The sequence below is a fragment of the Bubalus kerabau genome, chromosome 1 (assembly GCF_029407905.1).
Source record: "Bubalus kerabau isolate K-KA32 ecotype Philippines breed swamp buffalo chromosome 1, PCC_UOA_SB_1v2, whole genome shotgun sequence".
Classification (NCBI taxonomy): Eukaryota; Metazoa; Chordata; class Mammalia; order Artiodactyla; family Bovidae; genus Bubalus; species Bubalus kerabau.
In genome coordinates, this window is record NC_073624.1 from 211492378 (window position 1) to 211509367 (window position 16990).

The window sequence follows — 16990 nt, forward strand, 5'->3', positions numbered from 1 at the left end:
AGGATTGGCACCATCATCTCATCTACACCATCAGTGGCTGACACACCCACACCACCCTGCAGAGAGCCCTTCCCGGCTAGCAGATTGGTGGTTGTGGGGGGTGGGGGAGAGTGTTGCCAGACACCACTGACCTGGTGTGCATTCACCCCAGCTCTGTGGCCATAAACCTTCCCTCCTCTCATGGCTGGAAGTTTGATCCACCTCATCCTTCACCTCCCAAGAGATCTTCCCTGACTACTCCATCAAAATGCACTTCGCTTCACCCTGCTCCTCCCTTCTCTCCATCTTCACCCCTTTCTCCTCTTCCCTCCCCTGAAAAGGACAATAAACATTACTGTTACATAAACTATTTTATTTAAATAAAATCAGGGGCAGACCCTTTCCCCCCATACACACAGGCACATGCATGCACACACGCACGCACGCCCACGTCCTCCTCCATCTTCCCTCCACCCATGGCCACCTCAAACCTGGCAGTTCTCATCATGACCATACTGTTTTAACCCTGGGACAGAGAGACAACCTCTATTTGAAGGCCCTGCCCCACCCCACCCCCGCCCTCCTAGTTGATGGCAGCAGCACACGGGCCTAGGCACAAATTCTCCTGTCCAGAGTCCAGCTCTCAGCCCTCCTGGGGTGGGACAGGAGGATCGGTTCCCCAAGGCACCCAGATCCAGTGTAGCTTCCCTGCCTTTCCCCCACACAGCATGGGAGTGCCATCAGACACCTGAAACTGCTCCCTATCGAGGGTGGGTTCCCTCACTGCAGGCCAACCCTGCCCTGTATCAGCAGAGGCTCTGCAGCCAAACCTGAGCATCCCCCAAGGGATTCTGGACTAGGTATGGTTTGGTTTCGGGAAGAGTGAGGGAGAGCAATTGAGCACCAAATTCCCTAACTCCACCCGACAGAAGAATGCCGAGATTTGGTTCAGCATCCTCTACCCAGAAAAAGTAAACAGACCTAACTCCACAGCAGAAATGGGAAGAGCTTCAGCCATCAGAACCTCACTACATCTCCACCCCCCAACACGGACCCACTAGCACCTTGGCAATGTTGGACACAGCCCAGCTGGGAAACACAATGCACACGGGAGCCTGTTTGGAGTTGGTAGTGTTGGTTGACAGTGGGATTGGCCTTCACCTTCCCTGACACCAGTATCCCTCAAGTCCTGCTTTGAGGCACAGGTGGCTTCGGTCATGAGGAGGGAGCACTAAAGGGATGGGTGGTGTCTTCCAGAGGCACACAGTCCCGCAGCACTTCTTACGTGTTACCCATGAGCAGGCTGGGACAGAGGATGGGCTGCTGGGCTGCTGGAGGGTTCCGCAACATCCCAGGAACCACCTGGGAGATGAGTAGGTGGGAGGGGGACCCATCCATTCACTCAAGCTGGGGGAACCAAGATGCTGGGACCCAGATCCAGTGCCCATCTTCTCTGATGGTTTCCCTGTGCCGCCCAGACAAACTTCCCTGAGGGGAAAAACCAGACAGAAGTCAGAAAGAGGGCAGCAGACAGACAGACTGTGAAGGACCAACACGGGGAAAGGAGATGTCAGAGCCAAAGACAAGCCTTCTGAAAGGGTAAGGCAAAGAGAGCTGCCACCTGTGGGGGGCAGGGCAAGGTGAGAAAGCCAGGACATATACAACAGACTCAAGACACAGCCAAACTGACCTCTCTGAGGGAAGCAAGGACCCGAGGAGAGGGAGCTAGGAACCTGCAGGGCCCTCCTTGGGCCAGTGGTGGTATGAATGCATCAGCCACCCTGAGTACCGGGCTACAGGCTGATACTGCGCTGGTGGCGACCTCCACGACCCCCACTCCGGGGACCTAGCTCCTGGCCATCTAGACTGGTGTGGTCCGAGAGACCCCGCAGGTGCTCCACGGAATCACACTTCTGCAGGTCCGAAGCCACAGTGCGCAGGCTCAGCAGGCTCAGCGTATCGGTGTCCGGGGCAGCACCAGGCCCCAGGCTGACGCCTTCCTCCAGCCCTCCACCCTCCGCCCCCTCGATGATTCCGCTGTCCGCATCCTCGCCCCCATCAGGCCCTGCCTCCGCCCCTACTGGAGAGGAGCGCCTCTGGCCCGGGGTATGAGCAGGCTGGCCGCGGCGCCGCGCATGAATCTGCTCGCTGATCTGCTCCAGGTTGCGCAGGGCGACTGAGTAACGGGTCTTGGCCTGGGCCACCTGCTGCTCCAGCTCTGTCACCTTGGCCTTGTGCTCCTGCAGGGGGAGGGTCAGAGTCAGGTGACCCTTTGGGCAACTGTCTGAGGCCCCTGGAGCTACCAAGTCCTCTCAGATCCACTGAGATGTCCCTTCTCCAATCTTGGCTCTGCTCATCCCCAACCACTAATCTGCAGTGCGGAACCAAGGCTACACAGCCCCTCTCCACTCTTCTTCCTGGGATCCTCCATCCCCAGCAACTTGCCCTGGTCCTACCTGGCATTCCAGGGTCTTTCTCCCAGGTCTTCATTCCCACCCACTGCTCCCATTCCCTATCTGGCCAATTCCTCTCCCCTTTCTCTCTGGTTTCCCCCAGTTCTCACTTCTCCTTTACGTCGCTTCTCTGTCAGCATCCATTCCCCACCCCCACCTCCCATTCCTGTGGAGTCATTCTGAGCATACCTGCCCCACTACACCGGCCTGGTGGATGGCCCAGAGAAACAGACTGGTGTCCCCTCTACCGGCCCTCCCTTTCTATGCCTGCCCCCTCCCATCCTCCGCCCCTCCCCCCACACTCAGCTACCTCCAGGATCTGGCTGAACTGGGCCTTGAGCTCAAAGTAGGGCCGGCTCTTGCCAATGGCGCGGCGGAGGGTCTTCTGCAGGGCCTGAACCCGAGCCTCGGCCTGCTGGCACAGCCGTGTCACGCGCTGGTGCTCCCGCTCACCACGAAGCCGCTCTTCCTCTGCCTCGTTCACCTGGGCCAGGTGGGGCGAAGCACACACACCACTGAACACGGACCCACACTCCTGCCCCCATAGCCTGCCCAGTCTGTCACTCCAAATGGTAAACTGTCTACAGAGCCCGGAGAGGGCACTGAGCTCCCAAGGCACAAGAGAACCGTGGGTCCTCGCGCCTGCCTGTTGTTACCTGCACCACCCGCCACCTCTCAGCTGTGTTGCTGCCAGGAAGTGCTGAGGTCCTTAGCCCACTCACAAGCATGCAGGAAATGTCCATCCATCTGTGACACATCTGCCACATCGTGGTCCTCAGAGCTCACCCTTGGGGGTTGAGGGGAGGGAGGAACCTCACTGGGAGAGCCACAGCTCTGCACTGGGTTCTCCAGGTTTCCATGTCCAAGCAGCTAACAGGCAAGGGCTCCAGCCATTGCATCCACCAAGACCAAGGAGTCGACCTCACACACACACAGCTTCAGCAACCCCTCCCCCAGCGCTGTGTGAGTTCCAGAGAAGTGGAACTCCTGCTCTCATGTGACCCATGGGCCTAGACTAAGGGGCACACAAAAAAGCTTAAGAAATGACCACTCCCCAGGAGCTGACACTTACTCCTACAGAATAAATGAATGTGTCCCCTCAAACTTTTTTTTTCAGGTGTTTTTTTTTTTCAATGTGGACCATATTTAAAGTCTTTATTGAATTTGTTACATTGTTTTATCTTTTGGTTTTTTTTGGCTACCAGCCATGTGGGATCTTAGCTCCCCCCACCAGGGATCAAACCCACACCTTCTGCACTAGAAGGTGAAGTCTTAACCATCAGAGAAGTACCCCCCCACCCACCCACCCCCAACCCAGGCCCCACAAAAAAAATTCTTGTGTTGAAATCCTAACCTTAATGTGGGCCCTCTAAGAAGTGATTAGCTCAAGAGCAGGGAGCCCTCACGAATGAAATTATCTGCCTTATAAAACAGGCTTCAGAGAGCTCCCCAGGTCCTTCAGCCATGTAATAAAATACTGAAGACAGCTGGCCATATGGGAAGCAAGAAGCAGGCCCTCAGCAAACACCAAATCTGCCCGTGCCTTGATCTAGAGATGTCCTAGCCTCCAGAATATAAACTTTTGATGTTTAAGCCACCCAGTCTGTTATTTTGTAGTAAAGCCAATGGACTAAGACACTTGTTCTTTACAAGGTGAAGGTGGGAGACTAGAGCTGATGCCAGGGATCCTCCCACTCCCCAACCCCCACAGAAGCAAAGCGAAAGTCTCTCAGTCACATCCGACTCCAGGCCAGAATACTGGAGTGGGTAGCCCTTCCCTTTTCCAGAGGATCTTCCCAACCCAGATATCGAACCCAGGTCTCCCACATTGTGGGTGGATTCTTTACCACCTGAGCCACAAAGGAATCCCCATAGGAAAGACTGGAAATAATACACAAATTATACTTTGAAAACCAAGGTACGCTGGCAGAGCTTAAAAGCAAGAAAGGAAGAATATTCAGAAAATAGAAACAAAGGGTCACAGCTAAACATAACAAAGGAGAGTTGAATCCAGAGCATTCAGGAATGAACTACTTGAGTCTCTCCCACATCTGGAGGCAAAGATTCAAGAAGAGCCAAGAAGGACCTTCTAAGTCAAAAGGAAGTATATATGGGACACACAGGAGGCCACACAGGGCAGAGAGCTAGGACCAGACTTTTCCTAAAACAGAAGCAAAACTGAGGGAAGGCAGGAGCAGGAGAGAGACAGAAAGGAGTGAGGAAGGTGACAGGATTCAGGGAGAGCAAACGAAGTACCAGAACTGGCAGAAGGGACCAGCGGCACTGCCTGGCTCACCTTGCAGGTGGCGTGGTTGAGCATCTCCTGCCATGTGGGGTCCAGCCGGTTCTTGTCAGCCATGACGCCCTGCTCAGCCACAAACACCATCTCCCGGGCAGCGTTGTGCATGCTCACAGCCCGCTCATACCGCAGTGCTGCCTTCTGTGTCTCCTGCTGGGCCTGGGAGGGGGCGTGGGGAAGGACCATCAGGAGACTGAGCTGCAAAGAACCCCTGGCTGCCCATGGAGATCCTCCCTGGGCAAGGACAAGAGAAGGAAAAAGGCCCACTGTAATGCTGGCTTCACCTCCCAAACTGCACTAAGGATAAGTGCTGAGGAAGCAAAAATTCTACAAAGAATATGTTCCAAGGGTAAGCTAAGAGAAGAAATATATGTAGAAATAGAAGGATACTGCCAGTGGAGGGCAAAGCATATAAAATCCAGCACTCTCCAAGGCTGCTGGTCTTTTGCCCTAGGAAGAACAAAGAAAAATCCACACCTTTTAGTTGGAAGGTGGTTAATTGATGGTTGAAACCATCAGCTCCAGTCCAGCAGATAAGCTCAATGAAATAACCAGACAACTGCTTGGAGATATTCATCATAACCATAGTTACCAAACAAAATACTAGAAACAAACCTAAGTTTTCAGTTACAGGAAACTGGTTAAACAAATAATAGTACATCTAACATAAGAAAATCTTAAGTTCCTAAAAGCAATGGCATGGATGGGTAATTCTTGGCATGGAATCATGTCCTCAAAAAATAGAGAGATAAAAACAGTACATGTGTGATCCCATTTTGGCAGGATATATGGGTTTTTTTTTTTAATTTTTTTACAGATTATCTGTGCTGTATTAATTGCATTTTTATTTTCTATGTTTCATGGTGTTTTGATATCTTGGAGGCCTTGCTGGCCCTCCTAGGGCTGCCTAACTTCGAGAGACAGTGAACTACTCTGTGAGAACACTTTTTATATGCAAATCCACCAATCTGAAGCCCATCGCCTCCTTTATCTAACTCTCTTAAGCCAGTATTTCCCCTGCTCTAAATCACTGAAAGGCTAGGTACCAGAAAACTAGAGACCTTCCCCATAGTCCAGAGCCTGCCTCTGTTATTCAAACTGGCCAATCCTAAATTTGCTCAAAGCTGCCTACCCCGTCTTACCCACTCCTTCCCGTGAAAACAACAATAAAGGCTCTACAATAAAAGCTCTGAGATAAGCTTTCCCCTCACATTTTCTGCCTCCTCACCCATTCAGGTGCTTCCCCATGTAGTCCCGAATAATCTGACAGGCTCTATTCTCTTAGGAACTAAATAATAAACTTTTTTAAGGCAGCTGTCTCTGTGCCTGTCACCTTACCACACTTGACTAAAACAACTTTCAGGTACAAAAATCACAAAACATGCATGTGGTTGGATCTGGGGAGATTCTGGTTCTCTTATCTTGTTTTATAGTTACAAGTTATACTTACAGCCTTCCAATGGTGACCCCATATTATTTATATAAAGAAAAATTTAAAAAGAAGGAAATGGGGTAAATGAGTGTAGAAGCAAGCAAAGAGAGCATGAACCAAAGGGGATACAAGAGGAAAAGATAACTAGAAGGTGCTCTGTCTCACACCCCATACAGAGACAGGAGACTTCAGGGCCAGGCTCTGCATGCAGCCCCCAACCCAGAATGTGGGGTCAGCTGGCCGCACCTCCTTAGCCAGCCGCCGAGCTTCATAGTAGGGCCGGGCCTTCTCGATGCAGCTCCCTAAGTGGGAGCCCTGCGTGTTGAGCTTCCTTGCTGACTCCTGCAGGATCCTCCGGTAGGTGGTCCTGGCCTCCTGGCAAAAGGATAGAGACATGGGCAGAGGGAGGCGTGTGCGTGGGTCCTAACCCCTCTCGTTTTTCATACATGCCCCTTCCCCTGCCACTGTACTGAAAGAGGACAGAAAATGATGAAAGCACCTCTGGAACCAGCCCAAGAGTGTGAGGAAAAGGAGCATCACTCACATCCAGCTGCAACTCCACTTGGTTGATTTCCTCACTGGCCTGGTTCAGATGCTCCAGCTCCTCCTGCCACAGAGAGAGGCAGAAAGTTAGAGCAACGGAGGAAAGCAGCCTCAGATGAACCAGGCAGGGCAGGAACATGGGTACAGAGGGAAAGCCCAGCTAAGTAGGGAAGGGAAGAAATGGAACAGGTCACTGTCAAATGCCTTCTTGTCAGAGATCTACTAACATACTGCCTCTTGTAATCCTCACAATTCCACCTCTATATCATGCAGTAAATCCCCATTTTAAGGACAAGAGAACTGAGGTTCAGTATGGAAAACTCCTACACACACAACACAGTGGCAACAAGTCTGCGGCCATCAGGCTGCACCACCACCTCCTCCTCGTACTCCAGCCAGGAGTCTCCTCAGAGCTAATGGTCTCTGTCCCAGGCAAGGAGAAACCCCTGGGCCCTACTCACCCAGCATATTTTTACTACACACTTATACACTCAGCACCATGAAACCTAGAATTTAGAGCACAAAGCAGCAGCAGCTCACAGCCCAATAGTAAGCAACAGGCCCTTGGTCATGTGAGGAGCCACAGGAGAGGAGGGCATGATAAGGGCTGGGAATCAACAGGAGAGCAGGTGACCAGGGCAGGCAGGTTGTCAGGAGAGAAGCCAGAGAGGCTGGGGCACAGGGACAGGATACTCGGACTTCTCCCAATGGCAGGGGCAACCCCTCAGAGCTTGATGCCCCCAGTGGTTTAGGAAGGCAGACTTGGGCAATGTAGGGAAAGCTTGGAGGGGCCAGAGACACAAAAGTAGAGGCCGTCTGTAGTACTCCAGGTGGGAAAGGAAAGGGCAGATCCCTGGGAAATCCGGGATGCAAAAATCATTAGGACTTCGTGAACAATTAAGGTCAAGATCAGGGAAGAACACATGGTTCAAGAGACCTCTAACTGCTTGGGCGGTGGTGACAGGACCCCAGGTCCCCACATAGTAGAGCCTATGGCAAGGAGGGACAGCCTCAGGAAGAAGTTCACCAGACACACTGGCCTGAACTCCTCACTGGCCCCAAGCGCTGGCAAAAGAAGCAAAAACCACCCGTGCATTTCAGTGGCAGGGAGGGTGCTGGCCTTGAGTATCCTCCCCTCCCCTTGGTCAAGTTCCTGGGGCCCAGGGAGCCAATGACACTCCCGAGGAGGAGCAGTGCCTAGAGAGATGCCTGGTGCTCAGCTACAGCTTCCTCCTCCAGGCCCTGGGCAGGCCAGCAGTAGCCCGCCTGCTGTCTGCCTGCTGCCCGTGGCCATGCCCTGCACTCCACCTGCACCTAGAGGTGAGGAACGCTGCCATCACTGCTCCTGCACACTTCATTTGGCCCTTTCAAAAGCCCATTGTGTGATCTCCCTTTAGTCCTTTTATTTCTGTACCTCACCTCAAGCTCTAAAAGATTTGAGTCAGCAAGTAAGAATGCAAGCAATCAAGTTATGTGCTCTAATTACAGAGTAAGATAGAACACAAAGGAGGAAACATACAACAAAACCAGGAACAATGATATGAAAATACGCATACTTACAACAATGTAGACTCTGCCTCAGAGAGGACCACAAACTTGTCTCTAAACTTTTCAGAACAGAGATATCTGACAGAAATATAATGTGAGCCTTATCCGGAATTTTTAGTTTTATAAAAGCCACATTTGTAAAAGAAAGAAAACCACCAAAATAAAATTTTAACAGTACATTTCATTTAATTCAATATATCTAAAATAATAACACAGTTTCAGTCTGTTATCAACATAAAATAGTAACTACCAATATTGTAACTTTTTTTTTAAACCATGGCTTTGAAATCCACATGCATCTGACCTTAGAGCACACCTTAACGTGAATAGTTGGATGTAGCTCCTGTACTGGTCTGGGTAGAGCTAGAAGTGCACAAGATCCACTGATTAGTCACACAACTCAATACTCATAAGGTAACAACTGGCCACTGTGGAAAAGAGGCCGCCGGCATGGCTCAGAGGACCCCGGAGGAAGCCTGGGGCAGTGCCAACACCACCCTACATGCACACAGCTTTGAGTTTCACAGTGCCTTCCTGACAGGGATGTCCCCTTCGGCTAATGAGATCACCACAAAGAAACTGTCAGAAAAGACAATTCCTGTCTGGGTGAGAGGAACCAGGCCCTCTTTGGGCTCTGCTTTCTGTGGCTAAACTTGGCCCACAGGGAGTTTCAGATAATCTAAGGGAGGAGGTGACCAGTCCTTTCAGCAGTTCCCACTGGAATATTCTCTATCTCAACCCATTCACATTTGATAGACAAGAAACAATGGGGCAGGGAATCAGGGATGGAGTTAGGACCCAGGACCTGACCTATGATCTGGCTTTCCTGCTACTATTGATTACATTCCTAGGACTAATGATGTCCTTAGATGGATGCCTCAAAGACAGGAGTACCACCACCTAAGAAAACCTACAGTCTTGGTAAGATAATAATAATTTGGGGGCAGAGGAGAAAGAGGTTAGTAAAAGGCACCCTGTAATGTTCCTCTGAGCGAACCAAGGTCTAAGACAGGATCCCGTTTGGTTCCACAGCCCAAACCACTCCCAGACCCTGATAAGATCATCAGAGGAGTGAATGGCAAGTCATCATCACTGAAAAGAAAACGAAAGACTTTGATTCTTGGTCTACAGAAGCAGGCATGTATGTCTTTGTATATCGAAACGTGTACCCACGAAGCACCTCCAGCAATTTAAAAAGGCTTCCTATTGACTCTGAGGTCTGCTCCTCAGAGTCACAAGGCTCTAACAGGACAAGAAGACTGGGGAGAGAGCAGGCTGGAGGGCAAAGGGTTAGGGGATGGGGGTAGCCAGGCTGAAGCAGACCCAGGACAAAGCACAGCAAGAAGCCAACAAGCACCCAGGGCTCTGCTTTGGGCCACTGGCAACACATTCCATTTGGCCTGCTGCACCAGGGACTCCTGGCACCTGACTGAAATCGAATTCGAGGAGGATGAAGTCTGAGTCAGCATTCACCATCCATCAGTGAGCCTGCAGCCCGCAGGGAGGGTGACCTTCCCGGAGCACACCAGGCTGATGCCCAGGACGCCAGGCCACTCAATCAAAGGCAGTTAGGAGACAGATGCTCTTCCCCAACTTGTGCAAGCCATTAAAACACTCAAGCCCAAAATGAAGTATAATCTTATAAACTGTGTTGTACACCCGAAATTTATAAAATATCCTAAATCGAATATTGATATTTCTTGATTTAAAAAAAAAAAAAAAACCCAAATCCACAGTCAGTCAGGAGGATTAGGGTGATACAGGACCTTAAGACTTGGAAATAAAGTAAAAATGACCTCCAGAGCAAGCTAAACTAAACATTTCAGACAATCCAGAGATTGCAAAGTCACTCTGAGGAGGAGGAGGTGAATGAAAGCATCTACTTAGGTCATAGGAGAGAAGACCCAGGCCCATCCCAGTACTACCCTCCTCTATTCCTTCCTGCCACTGGGATCCTGCCTCTCAGAAAGCTAAGGCCCAGCCTGGATGCCTCAGAAAAAGTGTGCTGAGGCCAAGGCACAGAGAGACATCCAGTGGACTTCCCTGGGAATGCAGCACACTTCAGGTAGGCCTACAGCTGGCAACCACCTGGTTTCCCTCCAACTTCCAGAGGATTCTAGACAACTTCCTGACAAGAAGGAACAAGCTGTCTGTTTGCCAAGAATCCCCATTCCCCACACCACAAAGAGCCTAGCCCTAAGGGACCATTTCTGAGAATTCCAGAAAATACCTGAATAAGGTCTCCATCTTTGGGCTATCCTTGGATCCGTGGATTCGCCCAGGCCACCAGTCATAACTTCTCACCCCAGACAAGAGGGGAATGTACACGTCTGGCCGAAGCTCAGGAACGAGTGTTTCTAAACTTCCCTGGTAGGTACTGATGGATTTGTGGGTAGAGAACCACTGAACGCACCAATCTATTTAAAGTGCTAAAACATAGGATCAGGATAACATGATCTTGCAGACTGTCAACACTACAAAGAAACTCGAAAGACACATACCCAATGTCTTTCTCATCTAGAAGAGCCCAAACCCAGATCTGAAGGCCACCAGCCTTCACCATGAAAGGCGCTCCTTACATCAAGCTGCCTCTCCCACACAGCAAGAAGATGCTGCATCTCTGCTGAGGCCAGAGCACTAGACCAGTCTCATCAGCGAGGGAGGCCTCTACAATAAGACCTTGCCTCCCTACATAACCTACAACATTCCACAACGTGCCTCCTGGTTTAGCAACAGAGACTAGGGTCCTCCTGTCCCTCTTGCTTCATTAACACTGCAAGCTCACTCTAGGCAAGGTGAATCTTACTCTCGCTCAGTATTCTCTGACCCTCACAAAGTTCACCCAATACAACTGTCGATGATGATGGAAATGTTCTACATCTGCCCTGCCAGCAACACCTGAGAAACTGCAATTTTTTTTTATTGATTCTTAACTGAATTTAAGAATCCACATGCAGCTAGTGGCTACGTTATTGGACAGTGCAGCATGAAAGTTGCCCTTTAACACCACCACCTTTGCCTGTGTAGGCAATGGAAAAATACACAGGAGCAGAAGCGACTGAGCAAAGAAACCACAACTTATTCTCCTCTGCAGTTGAGCAAGGAATGATGCAAAGGGGAATATGAAGAATATCAACAGGCCCTCCTCCCTGACAAACAGAGATCTCTTTCTCAAAGCAAGACCTACAAACTTTCATCAAAGATAGGCAAGAGAGTTTGTGAAAGAAAAGAATCACGGGACAGGGTCAGAGCAGAGCGGCAAAGAGCTGTGCAAATAAGCTAGACCAAGCTTTCATCTTACAAATGAAGAAAAGGAGGCTCAAAAAGGTTATGTAACTTACATGAAAATCACAAATCATAGGGCTAGAGGATGCTTGAATCTCAGCCCAAGGCTTTTTTCACTACGACTTGTTTCCTAGGTGGACAATAAATCTATATAGAACTAGCAGGAGAAATTGAGTTGTTTTCAATGCAATGCCATGAAACAGAGCAGAAATAAATTACTGACTCATGCCAGTAAACAAATGGCTCACCACTGCTACACTATCAGCACAGACAGTTTCCCCACACATGTCCCAGGAAACTCCACCAAGAGAAAGAAGGAAGGATGCTAGGACTAGCTTTGAAACCTTCCTGACTCACTAAAGTAACCTAATAAAGGTCTGTTGACAGAGAAGCCCAGGAATGAGAGCACTGGGAGGCTCTTGCTCACCTGCAGAGGTGTGAATCACTGCCACATCAGAATCTGGGGGATGCTACCATACCAAACAGCAGACTCAGGCCCCAAACATACAAGAGCACCCTGGCTCTCACCTGCCTAAACAGCTTCTCCAGGGAACTCTTCCCTGCCACTGTCCATAAACACCACAATCCAGCCTCAGTCAGTCACACATCTACCACGTGTGTTGCCTGTCCTCCTCCTCCTCCACTGCCTCCTTCACAAAGTTCTGCCCCTCTACCAACGAGTAAATGCCCCAAGGCAACAGATCAGCCCTTCCACTCGTTTGATTGACCCAGCATCCTCAAAGCAAGAAATCTGTGTTATGAAGGATTGACTGTACCTGATATAACTCTCTGCATACATCAGATTTCCTTACAGGTCTAAGCCTGGTGCCACCTTTATAGGACATGAAAAATCTCAACTTTCACAAATAAGAATGTCCCTGGGAGGCACTGATAAGAAAGCAGGAGAGGGGAAACGATTCAAAATTGCCTCCAATCTCAAAGCCATCTTCTTTCACATCCCATTCACGCTGCATCTCTGAGTCAACAGCCCCTTGGCATATTTGGAAAAGAAACAACAGTTCTACTTTCTTCTGACCTAAAGTGTGCTTCCTACACCTGCTGCCCAATTTATCAGTAAAGCCAAAAGCAACACATCCCAGGCATTCAGGCCCAGCCTCTCTCTGTGCTCCCACCGTACACAACTCTTTTAGCACTTGTGACGGTACACTGCAATGATTTGTTGACAATCCTTTCCTGCCCCAGTGCACTGGGAAAACAGTAAGTCTAACTCCTCATTTATCTGACAGTTCTTCAGAAAAGCTAGAAACTAATTTCCCTATCCTCCCCCAACTCAGTCTTCTTACCTGTATTCTTTTTTTTTTATTTTTTAACTTTACAATATTGTATTGGTTTTGCCATATATCAAAATGAATCCGCCACAGGTATACATGTGTTCCCCATCCTGAACCCTCCTCCCTCCTCCCTCCCCATACCATCCCTCTGGGTCTTCCCAATGCACCAGCCCCAAGCATCCAGTATCGTGCATCGAACCTGGACTGGCGACTCGTTTCATATATGATATTATACGTTTCCCACCTGTATTCTAGGATCCAGTTCTTCTTCTTCTCTTGGGGACAATTTGGCTTCACTGCTGTTGCTTCCACCTCCTCCAGGCTCCTCTGCAACTGGGCTCCGAGGGACTTCATCCTCTACAACCTCAGGCCGAAGCTCCCCCTGTGGGGTCTCCCGCCCCCCTGGAATCTGCCTGAGTTCAGCCATACTGGCAGGGAGAAGGCACAGCCCTAAGCATAAAAGAGGACTGACATGCTGGGACCAGGGCCCCAGCTTGGGGCTTCTTGGGCTCTGGGTGGCAAGAAGGGATTCTCTTCTCAGAGGGTGGAAAACGAGGGCACAGGAAGAACCTCAGACTCGGTTAGAGGCCGAGATTCAAGCGGCCGGCGGGGTCCCAAGAGCTATAGCTTTGTATATGCAAAAGTCCTTCCCTGCCCGTCACAGGGAGGCCACCAGGAGAGACCCGGAGCAATAGCTCCGAGGCGGGGGGCAAAGGGGGCCTGGATCCTGGGCCGAGGCCTGCGAGGAGGAGCACCATTCGGGAGGGCGGAGGCAGGCGCCTCCAGGCTGTGGTGGCAACTGGAGAGAGAAGGCTGGGCCTGAGCAGAGGCTGCTGGCTAAGAGTCTCTGAGGAGCTGCAGGGGAAACAATGGCCAAGTACATGGTCAGCATTCGAACGTCAGCTACCAGCCTCTTTCCACCCCTCAGCCTCCCAAGGACTTTACTACCTTGCTCCCACACCTCCACATTCCGACCAACCCCCTCAACTTCTTTCCCGCGTCCCAGCATCTCTGGCCTAAGCCCCTCCCCCACCAGCGCCTTCCAGACTTCCCTCCGCATCCTAATCCTCTCGATCATTTCCCCCAACCCTTCCCCAGCCCGCGTCATTCCACCCCAGTCTGGCTTTGCAAATCACCTTTTAACCCCCAGCCCCACCCCACCTCCTCTTCTCTCTCCAATTCTGCGGACAACCCGAGCCTCGCATCTCCAACCCCCGCTCTTCCTAAATCACAAGGACCCTGGCCGCAAGCCTCCTACACGGCTAGGCGCAAAGCCCGCCCTCTGTTCGACTTTACCTCAGTTTACCTTCCCGTGCGCGGATCTCCGCTGCAAACAATCTTCCCCCGCCCTCCCCGCAACAAGCTGGTCCAACCAAATACAACGAGGCCGAAAGGAAGCGGAAATACATCATCCTGTAAAAAACCGCCCTTCTTCCCTTTCGCCCCTCCCTCTCACGCTCTCCTGCTATCCAGGTCACGTCTGGATTCCTCAACGCTCATCTCCGCCTGGCCTTCGGTTTCCGTACAAAATGGTGTCTCACAGCTCTGACTCTCACCTTACATTGCCTCCAGCCCATCCTCTACCACTGATAAATGAAACTTAAATATGGGAGGGTTGTGCCGAGAAAAACTACGGAGGATAATGAAAGTCGAGAGACCCTGGTGAGTAGGGAAAGGTTGGAAATAAAACGGAGAGTAGACAATTGCCTCAAAAAGAGTGCTGCCATCTTGCTTTACGGCGCCAGGTTCTGGCTACACCCAAAACCGTTTCCGGCCTCGCCCAGGAAGTCGGAACTGGGCTTGTGGGCATCCGGCGGCGGTGGTACTTGTCTGTTGGGAGTCCGGCTTTGGCGGACTGCGCTCCGGGGAAGAGGGGTTGTTTTTTCAGAAATGACTCCCCTTATTCAAGTGAAGTCAGTGGTTCCCTTAGTTAGTAACAAAGTCTAAATGGCAGCTCTGATACGTAAATCTCTCTTGCCGGCGTCCTCCCCATGGCTCCGGCGCTGCACTTCGCCATCACCTCCCCGAGCCAGGCTCTGTCCCGCTGAACATCGTTGCAGTGGTATCGCCGATTAATCTGTGAGCACTGATTAGAAGTTTAGTTATCTGAATTCAATGCTCTCGTGCACTCTGTTCAAAAGCCCACGAGGAAGAGGAGTTTGTTACATGGTTTTGTGTATCAATGAAAGGACCTGACCTAAAGTCACCACTTCCCAGTGTCACCAGGAGAGACCTGAAACGAAGGCTTCAGATTGGAAGGTTTACTTTTACTAAAGACTTAACTTCCTCTGAGGTGAAGAAATCAAATGGGCTGAATTTTCCTTCTCCCTTGTGCACCCCTCCCTCCATCCCCTCACCCCATGAATAACCATGTTAAAAAAAAAATTTTTTTTAAGTAGACCCAAATATATTTTTAAGTTATTTTCTTCCCCCCAAATTGGAAATATTATTTTTTAAATTCCAGAATTGACTTTTCTCCGGTGAATCAGCGAGACCCTAAGTAGCAATTCTAAGTAGATAAATCTGATAGATAATAATGTCTCATATCATACTCCTTTTTGTTTTTGTTATCATACAAAAACCATGAAAATTACATATAGAAATCAGGAATTATTAATTGTCTGCTAGTTTCTTTAATTTTGTAAAACGGGAGTTTCACTGTAATAATTCAGTTTTACCTACCATCTTCTGTGTGTGCTATCCTGAATTTTCTGAACCTTTACTATTCAGCACTGCTATAATATCTATAATCTTTATATCTTGTCCCACAACTTCTTTTCCCTGTGTGTTCATTCCTTAGCAGTTATGAGTTTCAAGTTGTCATATATCTCTTGCGTTTGGTGGGAAAACACCTTGAACACACATAGTACCCAGACTGCCCCTAGATAACATCCTGAAGTTCAGTTGCCTCCCTGATGTCTCCACTGGCCTACCCTTGAGTTAACTCTCACTCACCGGGAGCAAGAGTGATATATCATCATGTATACGTGGTTGGTAAATCACCTCTGACTCTTTGCTACCCTATGGACCATAGCACACCAGGCTCCTCAGTCAGTGGAATTCTCCAGGCAAGAATACTGGAGTGGGTTGTCATGCCCTCCAGAGGATCTTCCCAACCCAGGTATGGAACCAGTGTCTCGTCTCCTACTTTGGCAGGCAGGTTCTTTACCATTAGTGCCACCTGGGAAGCCCCTCATCATGTATGGATTGTAGTGTAATCCGCAGAAGTGTTTCTGCTAGGTTTGGATAATGTTTCAGGTGGGAAGAGGTTAGGGAGTGCTGTGCACTGGCTTGTTTTATTGAGGCTGGTATAAACATTATGAGTTAATTTTTTTTTTTTTTTTTTACAGCAGCACTATCCAATAGACCTACCTGCAGTGATGGAAATGTTTATATCAGCTCTGTGCCATATGTAAGCCACTGAGCATTTGAAATGGACCTAGTATTATTAAGTAAGCGCATTTTTAAGTTTAATTTAGATAGCTATGTGTAGCTATTGATTCCATTATTGGACAGCACAGTTTTAGAGCATGCCTTCCCTATGTAATCTTTTCCAGACAGGTAGTGAACCTCTGTCTATAACAAAACAAATGTCTCTCAGTCTCCACTCTCATTTGTCTCATCTCTATTTCCTCATCTCTTGTTTACTTCTGTAGTCTGACTTCTGCTCCTGCCACAGAAATATCAGGGATAAGCTCTGAGTATAACCAAGTGACTGATGTCTGACAATGGGTTGTTACTTCTCTTTCATCCTTCTTGAGCTTCTGAGTCACCTTGTCCTGAGTTTCCTCTTTTTCTCTGACCTATTGGTTAATTCCTTTGTATAGTATGTTTACTGAGTGTCTGCTACGCCAGGAGTTTGTTTGTATGTAGCTTATAGTCTGTGGTGTCATTTAATAAATTGGTGATATTCAACCTAATCAACTCAGAAATATGTTTTACCTTGCAACTTGGTATACATATATGTATGTAAATATATTCATAACAAAAGTTTCAAAAGAATTTCAATTTTCAAAAGAAGATTTTTGTTTGTGGCTGCAATAGGTCTTTGTTGCTGTGCATAGGCTTTCTCTAGTTTCAGCAAGAGGGGGCTACTCTTCCTTGAAGTATGCAGGCTTCTCATTTCAGTGGCTTCTCTTGTTGCAGCGCATAGGCTCTG

General features: G+C 49.4%; 1 protein-coding gene and 1 long non-coding RNA gene across 5 annotated transcripts; one reads left to right on the forward strand and one right to left on the reverse strand.

Moving 5' to 3' along the window:
• Positions 1–331: 331 nt before the first annotated feature.
• SH3BP5L (SH3 binding domain protein 5 like) lies at positions 332–14247 on the reverse strand. 4 transcript variants are annotated; one of them, XM_055552370.1, is made up of 7 exons: positions 14128–14247; positions 13076–13686; positions 6708–6770; positions 6410–6538; positions 4729–4890; positions 2743–2916; positions 332–2219 (listed from the first exon to the last, which is right to left on the reverse strand). In XM_055552370.1, exons 2-7 carry the CDS (start codon positions 13256–13258, stop codon positions 1773–1775), a joined length of 1158 nt encoding a protein of 385 aa, XP_055408345.1. In that variant the 5' UTR covers positions 13259–13686; positions 14128–14247; the 3' UTR covers positions 332–1772. The 4 variants fall into 4 exon arrangements, with proteins under 4 accessions (XP_055408345.1, XP_055408361.1, XP_055408354.1 ...); XM_055552386.1 differs by having other exon boundaries at positions 14138–14211; XM_055552379.1 differs by having other exon boundaries at positions 13993–14129.
• An 87-nt stretch (positions 14248–14334) lies between these two features.
• On the forward strand, positions 14335–16751 carry LOC129631416 (uncharacterized). Its single transcript, XR_008704031.1, has 2 exons — positions 14335–14493; positions 16182–16751. It is a non-coding gene; the product is annotated as an uncharacterized LOC129631416 (long non-coding RNA).
• The last annotated feature ends 239 nt before the right edge of the window (positions 16752–16990 follow it).

What these genes read in the sequence shown, in the direction of transcription:
- SH3BP5L (XM_055552370.1), bottom strand. Translation starts at nt 13,258, where the DNA reads ATGGCTGAACTCAGGCAGATTCCAGGGGGGCGGGAGACCCCACAGGGG. An exon ending in AAGTGGAGTTGCAGCTGGAT is followed by an intron (nt 6,539 to 6,707) that starts GTGAGTGATGCT and finishes TCCTTTTGCCAG; the next exon opens with GAGGCCAGGACCACCTACCG. An exon ending in TCAACCACGCCACCTGCAAG is followed by an intron (nt 2,917 to 4,728) that starts GTGAGCCAGGCA and finishes CACCTGGCCCAG; the next exon opens with GTGAACGAGGCAGAGGAAGA.